The 17,674-nt window shown below is 56.2% G+C and overlaps 4 protein-coding genes across 4 annotated transcripts; 2 read left to right on the top strand and 2 right to left on the bottom strand.

Moving 5' to 3' along the window:
* Positions 1 to 600: 600 nt before the first annotated feature.
* CGCS363_v005056 (uncharacterized protein) lies at positions 601 to 4,188 on the top strand (the record flags this gene model as incomplete). Its single annotated transcript, XM_036636905.1, has 3 exons — positions 601 to 1,333; positions 1,520 to 2,355; positions 2,413 to 4,188. 3 exons carry the CDS (start codon positions 601 to 603, stop codon positions 4,186 to 4,188), a joined length of 3,345 nt encoding a protein of 1,114 aa, XP_036498435.1.
* Positions 4,189 to 4,692: 504 nt separating this feature from the next.
* Positions 4,693 to 5,868, bottom strand: fpp (Farnesyl pyrophosphate synthase; the record flags this gene model as incomplete). Its single annotated transcript, XM_036636904.1, has 2 exons — positions 4,693 to 5,616; positions 5,812 to 5,868. 2 exons carry the CDS (start codon positions 5,866 to 5,868, stop codon positions 4,693 to 4,695), a joined length of 981 nt encoding a protein of 326 aa, XP_036498438.1.
* A 1,003-nt stretch (positions 5,869 to 6,871) lies between these two features.
* On the top strand, positions 6,872 to 9,032 carry cut23 (Anaphase-promoting complex subunit 8; the record flags this gene model as incomplete). Its single annotated transcript, XM_036636903.1, has 4 exons — positions 6,872 to 6,957; positions 7,043 to 7,573; positions 7,621 to 7,753; positions 7,806 to 9,032. 4 exons carry the CDS (start codon positions 6,872 to 6,874, stop codon positions 9,030 to 9,032), a joined length of 1,977 nt encoding a protein of 658 aa, XP_036498437.1.
* Positions 9,033 to 10,579: 1,547 nt separating this feature from the next.
* Positions 10,580 to 11,431, bottom strand: ccg-6-1 (Clock-controlled protein 6; the record flags this gene model as incomplete). The annotated part of the gene is made up of 3 exons (XM_036636902.1): positions 10,580 to 11,136; positions 11,186 to 11,255; positions 11,309 to 11,431. The coding sequence occupies 3 exons, from the start codon at positions 11,429 to 11,431 to the stop codon at positions 10,580 to 10,582; spliced, it is 750 nt and encodes a 249-aa protein (XP_036498440.1).
* Positions 11,432 to 17,674: the final 6,243 nt, after the last annotated feature.

Raw genomic sequence — 17,674 nt, 5'->3', positions numbered from 1 at the left:
TTTAATTATCTCCTTGCTTCGTTTTTCCATGGTTACACCAATTGGCAATTACGCTTAATCGATACCGGACGGCGTCAGAGTGTCTGACCGAATACCCGAAGAAGGGACTGCACAAAGAAAAAAGAGAAAAGAAAGAAAATTAAGGTCATCTCAATCTGCTGGATCGTTATCAATCACTTGCATGATCTGCAGGGTCCTGGGGGAGGACTGCATCCGGACGCAAGATAACGTTCAGCAGTTCCCTGCTGGGCTGGGGAGATCATCTCCAGCTCCGGCTCCGAGGTCCCAGCGGACTGGGCCGCTGCCGCTTGCGCTATCCGCAACCTTCCTACCGCTGCCATCGACGCCATCCATATCGGACGAGAAAATCCGGGGGATTGGCAGAGTAGCCCTATCGTCTATCGGATCGATCTCTTCAGACAGACGGGAGAATAAGGGGTCGGGTCGGCATCGTCGTTTGATTGTTCAGGGAGGCATTCGAATCCTTTGGTCTCCTCTCCGACCGAGAAACAAATCCTTACGAATACAGAAAGGTATTAATAAATAATTAGCGCAATGGAAGCTGCTGGAGGCGGGCTGCATCCGCGTATTAGTCGGACCATGTCGGCAGGGCCAGGACCACCCAAATCGCCAGCTCCGCATCCACCACGACGGGGACACAGCGTTACCGCCGGACGGCTGACCCGGTACAGGAACCTGCGGGAGCACAAGAGCGTGCTGGACTTTGGCCGAGACTGGAGGGACTGGGACGTGGACATTTTTCAGGATGACGACACTGTGTCGAGTGCCACGACGGAAACGGGCACCGCGACAAGCATTGGCATTTGCATCGGGATCGCCGTCGATGATGAGCAGCAGACGACAGAACAGCAGCAACTGGCGACGGCAGCGGCACAAACACCAGCGAGGAATACGCAGCAGCAGCAGCAGCAGCAGCAGCAGCGCGGCCAGACAACGCCCTCTTCCGCGGCAAGACGGCGGACGGCACCGGCACTCACGCTCCAACCACCGCCGCAGACCCCGCTGCAGTTGTCGCGCCCACAGTCGCATTGGCAGTGGCCCGATGTTGGTGTTGGTGTTGGTTTTGGTGCATTTGAAGACGACGACTACGACGACGAGGCATCCCCCTCCTTTCTCGGACGCGGCACCGCCAGCTGCTACTATGCTTCGAGGTCTAACCTGAACGATTACCACCCGTATTCTTCTAGCACGGAAGCAGCAGAAGCAAGCGTCACAGCGCCGCCGTGTCCCGAGTCTCCTGTGCGGTTCAGCTACCCCAACAGACGGCGGCCAAAAACAGCCCCCAATGCGGCCGAGAGCCCCTTGCAGGGGGGTTCGCCCAGCACCCCAAGCGAACCGGGTTCCTTATTTTCCTTAGCGCGCTCCAGTTCCGGGTCCAGGACCCCAGCCCCAGGGGTTTCCTGCACCCACCAGGCCATTCAGACGAGTGCCCAGCGTCCGCCTGCCCCATCTGCAGGATCAGCGTCATTATTGCCAGCGTCAGCTGCTGATGCGGCAGCGGCACTACCACCCCTTCTCCAAGCATTCGCTCTCGGCCAGGTACCTGGTGCTGCTTTGCCTTTAGGAGAAGGACCATCGCCTGCAGGATCAGCAGCAGCAGCACCACCACCACCACCACCACCAACTGCACCACCGCCGAATGTACCACCTCCTCCTCCTCCGAATTTCCTGCCGCCTCCTCTTCCGTTAACCGCAAGGGTAGCACGCGACTCTCTGCCGCCTCCTTTACCCCAGCTGAGGCCTCGCTCGCACAACCCGATCCTCGTTTCCAACTCCTCGTCATGCGCCGACCTCAAGCTCTCTGCACGAGCTGACCACGCCCGTTCCCAAATCATCACCAAACTCAACCTCCACCCCGTACCCAGCAGAGAACAGCTCAGAGACGAAGAGTGGGAGAAGCACCGCCAGCAGCAACAGCAGCTCCAACAGCAGATTGAACAGGAGGAGGAAGACGATCGCCGGCGCAAGGACCAGGAACAGGAGGAGGCCACCCGCTGGGCCGAAGAAGTCGCCCGTCTCGAAGCAGAGACTGATCGCATCTTGGCAGAACAGAAGAGGAAGGATCTCGCAAGACTTCAGGCTCAATTAGCCGCTGTTCCCGACCCTCCGCCCCGACGATCCCCCATCGTCAACAAGTTCGCCTTCTTTCTTAGAAAAAGTCGCAAGTCCGACTCTGCTACGCTCACAAAGTCCCCTCCCACATACTTTCAGCCACTTTCGCTCGATTGCCGGCCAGTCAGCGTCATGGATCCCACACGCTTCATTCAGGCCGGCGGAGGCGGCATCGTCCCCCAGACCGATGCCCCCATCACAGCCAGCAATGCTGGCGAACGTGTGAGTTGAACGAGTCGTTCGTACTGTCCCATGCGCCTCTGCTAACACCTCGCCCAGCGAGTGACAATTCGATGCATGCAGTCGTCCATCAGCCTGCCCGTCACCCCCGAGACGACTCCCATGGAAATCTTGTATTCGGCCGCCAACCTCATGACCCAGAACATCAACCCGCAAACCAGCATTGTCATGGAGTGCTACTTCGCTTTTGGCCTGGAGCGTCGGCTTAGGCGATATGAGAGGGTGAGAGATGTCTTGAACTCATGGGACCGTGACAGCCAGCACTGCCTTCTCATCATCCCTGGAGACTCTGTCGACAAGAACCCCGATCTAAACGTCGAGGTCGTGCCCCGCACTATCGACCCCCCGGCCGGTCTGATCAACTTTTTGATGTACCACTCTTCGCGACCCGGGAAATGGAACAAACGGTACATCACTCTCAAAGAGGATGGGCAGGTGTTTTCCGCCAAGAAGAAGGACGCCAAGGTTTCGGACAAGGATTCGCTTTCACTGTGTCATCTTTCGGATTTCGACCTCTACTCAGTCACAGAGAAGGACATGTTGAAGCAAATCAGAGCACCCAAGAAGAACACATTTGCCGTGAAGAGTCAGCAAAAGTCCAGCGTTTTCCAAAACACCGAAAACTTTATCCACTTCTTCTCGACCGATGACGCTAGACTCGCTGAGGACTTTAAGAGAGTCCTGCACTCATGGCGCAGTTGGTATCTGGTCAACAAGAAGGTTGATTTGAGCAAGCCAAAGAAGACATCGCGCAGCCCGAACGAGAAGCCCTCGAGTGGTCTCGCCAGAAGCGGGACCCTGCACCGACTCAAAGTATCGGTAGACGAGACTCCATACACGATTGGAACATTCTCTCCGCTCCTGGATATGGAAAAGCTCGAAAAGTCCATCGACGATATTGGCAGGGAGCCCGAGAAGCACTCGATGCGGCCGGCAGAGCAGCTCTCTGTTCCGAAGCAGCAAAAGGTCGTCTCTCGTTCAAGGACTACGCCCAACCTTGCTTCTCCGATGCCGAGGAAGCACATTGATCCATTTGCCAGGGACCAGGAATTCAGAAACAGTGGCTTGCTGGGTCGCGCGTATGAAGGACGAAAGCAGCAGGCTGAGAAGAACGCGGCAGCTGCAGCTCACGAAGATCTCTCGCCCGACAGCCCTTTTACTGGAGGACTACTCACCAACTACCCAGAGCCTGAGATGCAGACGTCCGGGCAGCTGAGCGGGATGCCCGCGAGAAGAGGTACGGTGCGCACGTCCCGGTCGGCCGTGGAACCCATGGCCCAACCCCGAAGCCGGTCCCGCCCTCCCGTCGCTCGTCCAACTGCGTCAGCACGCCCGACAACATCGGACGGACCGTCCCAGAGGAAGCCAGGGATGCCTCAGCCTCTGGTCGACCTAACACCCAAAGTCCCAGATTTGCCTGCCGCTTGGCGAGAGGGTCACGGCCGTGGAATCAAGGCGCCAACAGGCACGCCTTTAATTCAGATGGCTACGGGCTGGGAAAACTCGCCGGATACCACAATGGCACCGCAACTGCCAACCGTAACTCGCATGGGTACGACCAAGGCGTACCCGCCTCAGCGCATGGCTTCGCAATCGGCGGCCTCAAGACCGAGGAGTCGCTCGACGGCTGGTGGCGCACCCGTCCGCCGAGTCGTGTCTAACGAGCAACCACCCATGCCGTCGATGCCGAGACGGACTTCGCGACAAAATGACGAGGACGTGCCGCTGATCAATTTTGTCGAGCGCGAGCGAGGTCGCGACGCGAGACCCCGCGCCTCACAGGGCCTTGGTCGGAGTGGCACTGTCAGACATTGACCGTTGCCATTTGATAACAATGGCTTGTCTCAACCTTGTCTCAGACCGAGAATGACGCCAAAGAGAAAGAAAAAAAAAAACCCGAAGTTGAAAAGAAAAGGAAAAAAAAGGTCAAGAGCTGCATAATGGCCCGTGAGGTCACAGAAGAGAAGGTCTCGGGGGAAGAGACGAGTAATGGGCCCTGAGTAAGCCGTGCACGCAAGATTTGGCGTATGGGTGATTTAGCTTGGAAGATACCCGGTTGTTGACTTTTGCGTCACACAGCACAAAAATAGGGGAACAGATGTCAAGTCGGTGATGTATCTGGACAGGAAATCTTCTTTGTTTACTTAATATGGCCATGTATGAATCTAACGGTCTATTATCGTCGTCATCAGTTCAATTGGACTCAGGTATCTTTCTTTTGTCTTCAATGCCAATGCCGCGCCACATTAAGGTTTTTTTATCTCTCTTCAACTCGTTCGATTCGTTGTTTTCCGCTAGCGTGTCGCATGCGCGCGCAGTTTACTTGCTGCGCTTGTAGATCTTGGCCAGGAAGGCCTCGAAGATGCCCTTCTTGAGGCCCTCGCTCTCGTCAATGTTGTTGATCATGTCCTTGATCTCGGTGGCGCGCTTCTCCTCAAACTCCTCGAAGCGCTCCTTGAGCTTCATGTCGTCGTAGAGCTTCTTGATGACGGCCTCCTTCTCCTTGTCCTTCTGGCCGTAGTTCTCCTCGAGGATCTGGCGCTGCTCGGGAGTAGCGAGCTGCAGGGCCTGGTTGACGAGCCAGCTGCACTTGTTGTCCTGGATGTCGGTGCCGATCTTGCCAATGTGCTCGGGCAGGCCAAAGTTGTCGAGGTAGTCGTCCTGGATCTGGAAGTACTCACCGAGGGGGATGAGGATGTCCTCGGCCTGCTTGAGGTTCTTGGGGGTGGCGATGTTGAGGCAGTGGAGGGCGAGGGCGACGGGGAGGTAGAAGGAGTAGTAGGCGGTCTTGTAGATGACGATGAAGCGGTACTTCTCCATGGAGAAGTTGTCGAGGTTGACCTGCTCCTCGGGGGCGGTGAGGAGGTCGCAGAGCTGGCCGAGCTCGGTCTGGAAGGTGACCTCGTGGAAGAGCTCGATGAGGTCGACGTAGGAGGCGTGCTCGCGGAAGAAGCGCTTGAGGAGGGTGTAGATCGCGGCCTCGAGCATGAAGGAGTCGTTGATGGCGATGTTGCCGACGCCCTCGTGGCGGTACCAGCAGGGCTTGCCGCGGCGGGTGATGGAGCCGTCCATCATGTCGTCCGAAACGAGGAAGAAGGCCTGGAGGAGCTCCGTCATCCAGCCGAGGGTGGCCGCCTGGAAGTATTCCTCCTCAGAGAGAGGCTTGCCGAGCAGGAGGGAGACGGAGTCGGGAACGGACATGCCGCGGTTGCATTTTCCGCCGAGGGTGTTGACTTCGAGGGACTGTATAGCTCCGGGGCGGAGTCAATTGTCAATTGATATGATCTTATTTCCTTTCTGCAGACAAGCGCAGTGTCTCAACTGCCATCACCGATCTCGGTGGTGGTGGTGTTGGTGGTAGTGGTGTCAGCTTGCCTTCTTGTACCATAACAGCTCCTCCTTGGGGAGCTTGTACTTTTGCGCATGCTCGACGAGGACCTCCTCGAGCTTGGGGAAGACGGACTCGAACTCGGCGAGGGTGGTTTTCTTGGCCATCTTGACGGTTTCTGGAATGGTGCGGAGCTATGGATCGGGACGAGGCTTGTTGAGGCGTTTTCGTGGTCAGCTTTCCAACGGTCGCGCGAGGTATCAGAGGATGGGTTGGGTTAAGAAGTGCAAGGCCGAAGCAGACTTTCTGTCTTCCCGATAGGCAAAATAAAAAAAGGGGGCCCTGGTGCTTGGTGGGACGTGGAGGACTTACAATGGGTGACCGGGGCGTAAGCAAAAGTGAGGGTGAGCGGGTGAAGTAGGCAGGGGGAGATTTTGTTTGCGCGGGGCGGTTGATCGCAAATTAATGCGCCGGGCGTGTAAATTGTTGTACCTACATGTGGTAAAAGTGCGGGCAATCAAGTGAATTGGTACCAACGGCTCAGCTTGCACCACCACCACCAATGCGACCCCTCATCCGATCTTCATTTTGTTCGATTCAGGCAGGCGGTGGAGGGGTACTTTGGACCGGTTTACGGTGAGGCAGATGCTGCGGCTGGCAAAGTTGCAGTGGGAATGGAAAGCGACGGTTCCCGGGCGTGGTGGGGCTGGCACTCGGGATGACAGGCGCCCAGGGCGTCCTGATCAGGTCCCTTGCTCAGTGGCTGTTGCTCCCTGGAAGTGGAGGGGCAGAGGCGGTCAGTGTCACTAAACTGAACCTACCTAGGTCGTCGCGCCCAGCAAGCGCGTTGTGGATGTTGACTTCCATCGCCAAGTGGATAACGCCTTTTCTGCCGTTAAGCCTTACTACGTCAGGTCAAAGAAACACAATCCGTACATTTCGACAGCTCCAGCGTCCTTCAACCCCCTTCGACGGCAACAAACTCTCCGATTCCTTCTCGTATGCGCGGCTCAGACTGTGTCTAGAAACGTAAGCGCAACATCGGATAACGGGACCAATTGGGGCATCTTTAGCCGCGTTTTTTGAGGCCTTCACCCTTGCCCATCGCGCGCGACACTGCTGTACACACACACGAACGAAACAGCGACCCCCCGCCGAGGATGCCCAGAGATGTCGCTCAACGAGAATGACCTGTCGCAGCTCCGCGCTTCGCTCCAAGATGCCGTTGTGAAGTGCTCCGAGCGGTGCCTCTACTCGTCTGCGAAATGGCAAGCTCTCTCCCTGCTGCCGTCCGAGGCGACCCCTGCAAGAGCTTGTAGCTAACGTTGCTCCTGTTCCCAGGGCGGCAGAGCTCCTCAATTCCATACCCGAGACCTCAACCGATGCCGACGTCGCCGATGCCGATGGGCAATATGTCCCGACCGTCTTCACGCCCAACGCCGATCCCGAGGAGGCTCTGCTTGAGGCCAGGGAGATTAACAAATACCTGCTGGCCAAGGCGCTGTTCGACTCGAGAGAGTTCGACCGCTGCGCCGCGGTATTCCTCCCGGATGCTGTGCTATCGGGCATGATGAACGCCAAGGCTGAGGGGACGCCCAAGGGAAAGGGAAAGACGAGAGAAGACAAGGCGTTCAGCACCACCGAGGTCCCGAGATTGAGCCAGAAGAGTTTGTTCCTTGCGCTGTATGCGAAGGTCATGTCCGGGGAGAAGCGCAAGGACGAAGACTCCGAGATGGTGATGGGACCGCAGGATCTGGGCAACGTGGTCAACAAGCAGCTGAATGCTGTTAGCCGGTTTCTCAGCAATTGGTTCGACGAGAGGACGACGGATGACGGAGAGGTGCTTGGAAGCCAGGGCTGGCTGGAATACCTGTGAGTGTGAGCGCGTTGATGGTTCGGACGAGTACTGACTGGAGCAGGTATGGAATGGTGCTTGCGAAGGAGAAGAATGAGGATAAGGCCATGGACTTCTTCATTCGCAGTGTCCATCTGTATCCCATGAACTGGGGCTGCTGGCTCGAGATGACCTCGCTGATTTCACGGCTCGACGACGTAGGTCCCGGATGTGCACTTGAACTTGAACTTCCATGCTAACTGGTGCTAGTTGAGTCGTATATCAGCTCATCTTCCTCAAAACATCGTCTCCTTTATTTTTCATCTCCACACATCCCTCGAGCTATACCAGCAAAGTCCTGAGCTCGCAAACTCTCTGGATCAGTTGCTAAACATCTTCCCCACCTCGTCATTCCTACTCACATGCAATGCGCTCCTTTCATATCACGCCAAAGATCTTGTGGCAGCCGAACAACACTTTAGTCGACTGTTGTCACTGCACCCTCACAGGCTGGATTCGCTAGATCACTATTCCAATATCCTCTACGTCATGAACATGAGACCGAAGCTTGCGTTCCTGGCACATTTGTGTTCCAGCATCGACAAGTTCCGTCCAGAGTCCTGTGTAGTAGTGGGTAACTACTACTCACTGCTCTCAATGCACGAGAAAGCAGTACAGTACTTCCGTCGAGCCCTCACACTTGACCGTACTTGCCTGTCTGCATGGACGCTCATGGGCCATGAGTATGTGGAGCTGAAGAACACCCATGCAGCGATCGAATCATACCGACGCGCAGTCGATGTCAACCGCCGGGACTACCGAGCTTGGTACGGGCTCGGGCAGACATACGAGATGCTCGAGATGCACACCTATAGTTTGTGGTACTACAAAAAGGCGGCTGGACTCAGGCCCTGGGACGGCAAGATGTGGATGGCGGTCGGCTCTTGTCTACAAAAGATGGGACGCGATCAGGACGGCATCAAGGCTCTGAAGAGAGCCCTGCTCGCGGATGCCTACTACGATGTTGGAAGCAGCTTCGGCAGCGGAGGAGACTTACTCAGCAGCCGGGGTGCCACGGGACAACTGGACCCAGAGGTGCTGTACCAGATTGCGATGATGTATGACCAGCTAGGCGAGCTCGAGGAGGCTAAAGCGTACATGGAGCTGTGTCTCGCGCAAGAGGGTGGTGAGGCCGCTGCAGAGAACAATCTGGGTGATTCGATTGCTATTCACAACGACTCTCCCGGCGCTTCTGACGACGAAGGCAACGGAGAAGGCCGCGGAGACGGCGGACATGAGGGAACGGGCGTCACTGCCTCGACGAGCAGGGCGCGGATGTGGCTGGCAAAGCATGCCATGGCAAGCCATGACTTTATGACGGCCAATCGGCTTGCCACGGAGCTCACCCAGGACGGGTACGAGGTTGAGGAGGCGAAGGGCTTGGTCAGGGAAGCAAAGGCGAGGCTACGTAATGCGGGAGTAGGTCTTAGCCCATGACCTTGTCATTGAACATGGCGAAAAGAACCACACGGGTTGCGAGACCTCTGTCCCATTCAGTCCCGCGGAGATGTCTGCAGTTTAGCCGATGTCACGGTCAGACAATGAGGCGTCTAAGAGAAGAGAAGGCATAGAGCTCTCATGTATGTTTTATGCTCGAGTACAATGCAACTGAGATACCACGTTCTCGAGGCTTCCTTCTCTCCTGGCTTCATTGCGCCTAATGTGCCACCCATGATCGTCGCAGCGGGCCTCATGCAACACCGCTGAAACCTTGGAACCGGCGTTTTTCCACTGTTCCCTCACCTCATTCGGCCCTGCGATGAGATGAACGTGGCCATCCTCGACGTTCAAAGGCGTGGAAATGCAACGTTTCCGCCGCTCACGGCAAAAGCCAAACCGTAAATATACTGCTTCATACAGTTGCAGACGGATAAACGAAAAGGCTCCAAGGGAATGTTGGCGGAGGCTTGGCGAGGAGAAGCGATCAAGGGACGCAGATACGAGATTCTGCGAGTCTTTTCCCCCGCTCTCTGGCGATGAGTGAGCGAGCGCTTCTCCCATGAAGACTCAATCCCTGCCAGGCGAATTAAGTGCGGTGCGGTTTAAGGTCCCGCGAACCACGTGCTTGGCTCGTGGCAGGGTGTGGGAGACGCCAACACCGTTTTTGGAGACTGGACTATCGTTCTTTGGAATGGACGGGAGATTGGGGGGATTACAACACCCAACCCAGGGCTAGGTCTTAGACCGGGTAGTCTATCTACCTACCTTGGTTTGCGGTGCTGGGAGCAGGCTATGAATGAAGAGGGGCCTTGAGTATGTCGAAGATGGTGTGTTTGTGAGGCGGGGGCGGGGGTCATTTGTTGGCGGAATACGAGGTGCATCAGGCATCGTCACCGCATCTCTTCTCTTTAGGCTGAGGTGGCCGCGGTTAGTTCGTGAAGGCCTGCGGCACAGCAAAGCTTTTTCTTCCCTTGCACCATTCAGGCTGAGAGAGAGGGGGGAGGGCGAGGGATATATGCGTGTCAGCTGCGAGAGAAGAGAAATATTGATTCTTGGCGAGGGGGGCCGGGTGAGGTTTAGATAAGGTCGCATAAGCGGGCGTGGACGATCTGTTTGCTTGATCAGACGCCACCGCCAAACGAAGCAATTCCTTTCCTTTTTGGGGAGTTTTCTGGTGAAGGAGCGTGATCGCGAGTCTTGTTGCCCGCTATTATTGTATGTGTATGTGTTTGTACTAAGTAAGGACAGTCTGGTCCAGTATGGCGAAACTCCGCACTCCGCTTGACTCCAGATGAATCAAACCCGTTCCAACGATGCTTCCTGCAAAACAAAAGACTAGTTGTATCCCGCGAAATCAAAATGCCATATGGTATCATGTAGTGTTGTAAATCCCGGTAGTTTCCCCTCCCAAAACTTTTTTCTGCCGGCCCATGAAGGAGAGTGTAGAATGGAATAAGAAAAGTCTCAACTAGGCCTGATGGCCCTCGTGTGCCAAGACGTGGTTTCCCCCGATGATGGGGAATTAGGAATTAAGTAAGAGAACATTAGATGAGCAGAGCAAAGAGACCCGCGAGAGCGACCGCGCCGAGGCCGGCGCCGAGATGCTCCGCTCCGCTGCCGGGAACGGTGACGGGGCGCGTAGTCGTGGGGCCCACGGGGGTGTTTGTGGGCGGCGAGTCTGGCTTCGTGGTGGTGAGCTGGGGCGGCGCGACGGGGGTTACGCCGGCGAGGGTTGTCTCCGCGGGAGGGGTGACGACGATGACGGTCGTGGAGGTGGTGCCGTTGTGGTGAGGGGGCTTGGGCGAGTGGGTGTGAGGAGGCTTAGGGGTGTGCGTGAGGATGGTGGTGTTGTGGTAGGTTGGGTGAGGGGGCTTGGGGGTCTTTGTGCTGGTTACGATGGTCGTCTGGTCGGGCGGGCAGGAGGTTGTGGTCGTGTTTGCGTGAGGAGGGGGAGGGGGGAGGGTCTTTGTGCTGGTTACGATGGTCGTCTGGTCGGGCGGGCAGGAGGTTGTGGTCGTGTTTGCGTGAGGAGGGGGAGGGGGGAGGGTCTTTGTCGTCGTGTAAGGGGGTGGTTGGTGAGTTGTGATGGTGCAGGGGCAGTCTAGAGGGTGTTAGTCGAGGTCGTAAGAGGAGAGATGGGAGCGACGTACTGGTGATCGTGAGGGTTGTTGCGGTCGTTGCGGTGTAAGTCACATTATGGTGGACAAACGTTGTAGGAGACTATCCGCTGTTAGTTGAATCATATAATCATGAGTGAGACGAATGGGACTCACAGGGCAGTACGTCTCGTAGGCCGTAGTGACGATCGTGGTGTAGGAAGTGTGGACGTCAGTCCCCCAGGCATTGGCAACGGCGAAGAGCCCAGCGGCGAGCGCGAGTATCTGCATAGACTTCATGTTGACGAAGCGAGTGGCTGTTGAACGAGAGTGAGTTGCCAAAGGCACGTTTAAGCAAAAGCTGCTGGTTGGTAGTTGCTCGGTGATGCTGGTTGTGATTTGGAGACAAGAACCAGCCAAGCCGGGGAGCTCACTCGCCTTATGTATCACAACGGACGCCGGCGAGAATCATCGCGAAGGCTGGTTTAGCTCGTCTGCCCTTGCAGACTGAAGCTTACAGATCCCCCGGTCGTTTGCCTCGCCCCGGATCTTAGGTCGGGCGCGCCGGTCCTGAACCCTCCATGCCGAATTCGTGATTTTTTACCCCAGGAGGCCGCGATAACGATACGGAGCGTGGTGATGACTGTACGCACCTTGCAGGCGGTATGCAGTCGTGCCAGATGGAGACAAGATGCGGGAGGATGTGACTTTGCGGTTGACGGCCAGATACGAGGCGGCCTTCGTTCTGACAGGTGCTGACGGTTCTGGTGTTTTCCATTTTGGAGTTGACGCCATTCTGGAGGCTCCTTTCGATTGGACCGGCAACTTTATCGATTTCGTTTTGGGCAAGTGACAGAACGGCGGCAGGGGTTAGATGGTGTCGCTCGTGTTGAGGCCACAACGTCGCCATGGCCCGGAGGCATTTTAGCAAAAGACCACGAGAAGTCGGCAGTCGTCAGGACCGATAGAAAATAGAACAATTCGTCGCGGATTTCCGCAGGGCGATGGATAATTGTATGGTATTACTCAAGGGCGCTCGTGTCCGTGAAGCGACAAGTCTCCGGCGTCGAGTCACTTGACTGGACGCTAGCAAAGAAAACCAAGGCCGTCGCTTAAGGAATGCTTTTGGGCCAAGAATACCGCCAGATTGGGCAAAGGGCGAAGGCAAGACTTCGTGTTCGGCGCTTTTCGACCCATGAGCCTCGGGCAGTGCGGGGTGACCAACATGTTACGCCACTGCGCTGCTTATGAATGAGAATAAAAGCAGGCTGTCAGCAGCCAGCGTCGAAATAAGCAGCGTTGCTGTAAGGGACATCGTCGACGAAGTTCGAGCATTTGCAAATCGCCGTTCAAGACACTTGACTTGATTGTTCCGTACTTTCGGAACGTGTTTCCAGGTCACAACATGTCTTAAGCTCGCGCGAAAAGACCAACAATGTTTCGGGGCAGAGACTTCTCTGCACCTTGCGAAGGGATAATGAAGGAAGTGGAAAGTACGGCTCGTGGGAGAAGCAGACCAGGCTCCCAAAGAGCTTGAGCAAATGCACCTCATCCCCAATACATGCTCAAGCGATGTATAGCAATCAATATATCCAAGAAGTGATATTGAGAAGATCTCTGCTGACACTGCAGCACAACTGCAGCTTAGCATGTGACATCTCGCCCCAATGAGGATCGATAGGCTTATCTTTGTGCCTTGCGTGACTCTGACAACTTCAATCGACCACCGCAGTCGAGCAGTTCCCCGAGGTCGGCGAGCCGTTATTTGCCATTTCTGGGCAATGTGATCAAATCAGCCCACGACCGGTACCCGGACGAACGTTCCGACCGATGGCGGTTTCTCTAGCGAGGCCGCTCAGCAGTCAGCCCGGAGCGGGAAAGGCGCTCTCGTCTTCCATCCCAGCGGCTCCAAGGTCTGTAAGTGCCCACCGGCACGAGGTTCAGCCCCAGATATGTCAATGCCTCGATCGATCAGCCGTCAAAGGCCAGGGAAAACCCCGCCGGAACATAGTGATGGATATGCGGGGGCTTTTCTGCTCAGCTCTGGAGTTAATGCTCAAGGTTCTTGGATCTTGGTTCTCTGAGAGTTGATCAATATGTCGTCAATGCTCCATGCCCCTCGCGAAGCATCCGAATCGATCGGCAAGCGACGGAGAGCCTCCGGACTGACCTCGGGCGAAAAGCTTTTACTGCGCAGGTTGCGATGACGGTGGCGTTGGTGCCATGGTGGGCAACCGGCAAAATGGCCAAGGTCGTGGAAGGGTTTTCACGTGTATCCCGTCTTGCCATCGTCTCAAGCTCAACTTGTTGGGCGGAACACTGGTTTCCGTGGTGGGAATATGTCGTCTGCGAAGAGGAGGCACATGTTGGAGATGACGGTGAATGGCGGGGTGCCAATGGATATGATGAGGTCAGGAGCTGTCACGAACCTCCGCAACCGTTCGCAGAGTGCCAGTTTTCAACCTTCTGTGACGCTGGTGACGGTTCTGGGGCCAACTCAAAAGCCAGTTTGGCAAGGCCATGTTGCGGCGTTCCACTGCTGAATGCAACGGCGGTCCGGTGGAGCAGGAAGAGCGGTTCTGTTGAGAAGGTGTGAGGGAATTCCATCTCCTCCAGCCAACACCTCAGCCAGTGACAACGGCTGCTGATGAATCAATGACAAGCGAGCAAGTGCAGCCGCAAGAGGCAAGAGGCGAGAAGTCGTGGAAGAGGACGAAAAACTGGGACGCAGTGGGAGCGCAAGAAGTGTTCCCCGGCTTGAACCCCCTGCGAGCTTGTGATGTTGACGGAGAAGAGGACCTGGAGGCCCGCAGAGGCCCCCACCCCGTTCTCGAACGGACAGTCTTTCCGTTTGGAGCAGTCTTCGCGCCGGAGGGCAGACGCACCGTCCGTGGCCGTTTGGTTCCTGGTTTTTTCTTTCTTTTTGCTGGGCGACGGCTTGGGCCTGTGCCTGTGCCTGCGCAAGTCATGCACAACGGCCTTGTTCCGTCCGGAAAGTGAGTGATGATCAGTGGGTACCCGGCTGTGGTCTCGACCGTCCCCGTCCCAATGATCATCGACGGGCCGCCAAGGAACACATGCGCATGCAACCACTTGCGACTGCCAACTGTGTGTGCCCGTCCCTGACGTACGGGTGCAGGTAGCAGTGACAGTGTACCTGAGGACGGGCAGAAAAACTTGCTTCAATACCATCCCAGGAGGAAAGCACATGTTTGATACAACGCAACCTGGGATTTCTGCTCGTCTGGCTCTGACCAACCGAGCTGACGGGCTGGGTGGCTGGTGATTGACAGCACATCTCTCACTCTAAAAAATACCTTAGATTTGAGCTTGTAGATTTGAACCACGAACCTTGCAACTTCGCAAGGTTGCGAAGCCCATTGCGTTGCTCCGGTGAGGCGCAAGACTGGTCCATTCTTTTTGCGATTCGGCTTAGGATGTTGAGAACTCTGAGAGGCCTCTGAACATATTGATTATTCATTTGTATTCGCCCCAACTTAGCACATGGGGTGCACTCGGCGCGACTGAGGCGTCTGACTGCAAGGTCAGCGACGGGCTGACGGTGGCTCGGCCGTCGCTCAATATGCAGCCTTCGGTCGAGATACCTACTAAGTCAGGATGTACATGGGATGACTCAGGCAAAAAGAAAGAAAAAAAAATCCTTTTCAAAAATCCCTCGAAAAGTCAGCGAGGCATCCACACCTGAGGTTCCAGGCCGTCGAGATGTGCAGGCACAGACACAGCTTGGGCGGCCGGCACTGGCAAACCGTAAATCGGGTCTGGATGCAAGCACAAAACTTGTTCCTGGCAGGGCAGACGTCGGGCAGTGCCCGGGGAACTCCGCCCAGTACACTCAACACCGGCGCTGCTGGAAAATGTTACGGCGCCTGGTGTAACGAGCTGAGGTCGTCTATCACGGCGGTAAGCTTGCCTTGTGCCTGTACCTCCTGGCTACAGTGTTCACCGCACCACGCACTCGGAATATGATCGACAGGCACAAGCCCACTCGTCCCCTTCCCACCATCCTATTCCCTCGTGTCTTGTTCCCAGAAACACAACCTTGGAGCTGCCCTCCAAAAGTTTGGCCAGTGTCTGGACAAGTGGTAAAGTACCGCGGTCCCAGGGCCGTGAGCTGGGAACCATCCTCCCCGATTCGCCCACCGAGGTCAGCGACCCAGTTCTTCCAGTTTTTTTTCGCTGAAGTTTCTTTCCCCCTTCCCCTCTTTCTCCTCCGCAAGTACCTTTTTGCCAAGTGCCCCTTCCTTTCGTCGGTGACGAGTTGTCGAGGACGGGATGGAGTCTGCCAGGGAACAGAGAGGCATTTTCCGGGCTTCGTGGCATCGTCTGTGTCGCAGGAGGATTCGAACCGAGATGGATGTCCCTTCGCTGCCAGGTCACTCGGTTTGTTGGCGACATTACGGATACGCTGTCGTCCTTTCTTTTTTGCCTTCCCCGGCCACACGAGACCAGGTCTCTTTTCCTCTCTGTGCGTGTTCCCCTTTATCTGAGTCGACAGCAAGTCAGGCTGTCATCCAATGTTCAGAAGCCAGCCTCAACAAACCTAACGAAGCGGCGCCATTCTGGCTGGCTGTCGTCTGTTGTTTGTTTTCCCCGTCCAATGTGTATCGCAGTAGTTGGCCGCGGCGGCTTCCAAGCAAAGCACTGTCGCCCGCATTTTCGTCACATTGATCGGCCAACTGGACCTGCGCAAGAAACCAGATGAACCAGCGCGACGGGAACTTGGGCCCTGTTTTCCACTGCCTTACTGCCTTGGCCTTCACCCAAGTGGCATAGGCCGCAGCACGCCAGCACGGCACTCCCGCGCCCTCCCTTCCCATCTTCCGTGCCGGCTGCACTGTCCGGCCTTCCTCAGCGGTTCAGGGGGTGTCTTCTCGGTAGTGGCCGGCACATCTTTCCCATATCGTCGTGGCAGCCCGGCGCCTCGGCCAGGGGCAGCAGCCCTGGCCCTCTTTTCCAAGGACGGACTCAGGGAACTGGAACTGGAACTCCTGCCATGCATGGGTCTTTCTATGGGGCCCTCGTCGGCTACGAATCATGAGCCGCGGTGCCGCGGCGCTAATTTGCGTGCTGGGCTGCCTCGAATCGCGCCTTTTTTTTTGAGTAGGTACCTCGACAGAAGACGACGCAGGCTGTTCTCCTCCTCTTTCGGGCCTGTCAGGGCACGCCACGCGGAGTTGGTTGTTAGTGTCAGGTACCAGGCACAATCACCCGCCGGTTGACCAATGACGCTGCGATACAGGCGTTCGAAGGCAGATGCGTCCTGCAGCTAAGAAAAAACCAAAACCGCCCCAAGGGCTGACGTCCATGATCCTGCTGAGTACTGCGTAAGGTACTATGGTAGTGCCAACACGCACCTGCAGAGCCTTGAAGATACATGCAGAGTCATCCGTGGGTTACTCGAAATACATTCACAACAATCGCTATGGTTGTCTGTCTGTCCACCACACCAGGGCTGGAGTACCGACTCCCTCCACCATCCGCAAGAGTGCCGTACCCGCACCCGCACTGCCCAGTCCGAGCCCGTCCCTTGACGCCAGGTACCCGTCCTCTCCTGGCGGCGCCCCCATCCCCATCCCATTTGCGCGAACGAAGCCGTGCTCTAGCCCCCGAAGAGGGCGGCCTTGGCGCTAGAAACGAAAAGGAACTCCCAGACACAGCCTGAAAACGCCCCCAAGAATAGGTGCAGACTGCGGAGTCCTCGAAATAACCTGACGAATTGCGGAATGGGAGGGGACAGAGGGCCATCATTGGATTTGTTTCTCATGTCGTCTGTCCCGTCGATTCCCCCTGTTCCAGCTCCAAACGATGGAGGAGAGCCATTCGTCTGGAGCACCAAGGCCAGCCTGAACGCCGGACGTCTTGGACGGTTACTCCCTATGCTACGACAACATGCCCAGTGGTGTAGGGCCCGGAAGGATGGCAAACCCAACAGGTCCAGACCCAGAGCTCTGAGCTTGGTGAGGCCATTAATTCCACGGGCACGTCCAATCATGGTTGGCAAGTTACAACGGCCGTGTACTCTGTACAAGATACAAAGTTACAAGCTCTACCGCCATATTGACCAATATCCAAGCCCACTCTCCGATGGGGGCATGTTCCATGCATCTCTGGGAAACACCCTCGGGCTGACGTCTCCACCAGACGTGGTCGACGTTTCCTTGACGCCTCCAAGCTCCAGCAAAGCTCCCCACCACACGTCTTTCATGAGCGAGCATGTCCCTAATCCCTCGTGCTCCTTCATTCGGACGTGATGTATAAGTATTCCCTCATCCCCCTGGTGCCTCTCCTTCCTGTCCCCGGTTTTGAATCTTCATCCCACATCACTATCCTTCGATTTGGCACTTTCGTCTCTTCAGACAGCCTCATTCAATTCACTTACAGCTTTTCACTCCTTTGAAAGCTTAAACAAACCAAGTTTCTTGTAACGGCTAGGTCCCGTTCAGAACAACTCGAGTCTCACTCAACCACACACCACCCAACCCAGGGCAACTCTTCATTCCAAGGTCTATAGCCAGCGGCTCA

This window comes from Colletotrichum siamense, assembly GCF_013390195.1.
Source record: "Colletotrichum siamense strain Cg363 chromosome Unknown KSG_Cg363_contig03, whole genome shotgun sequence".
Lineage (NCBI taxonomy): Eukaryota > Fungi > Ascomycota > Sordariomycetes > Glomerellales > Glomerellaceae > Colletotrichum > Colletotrichum siamense.
Note: the sequence above shows the minus strand (reverse complement) of the source record. Positions and strands in the feature narration are given on the sequence as shown.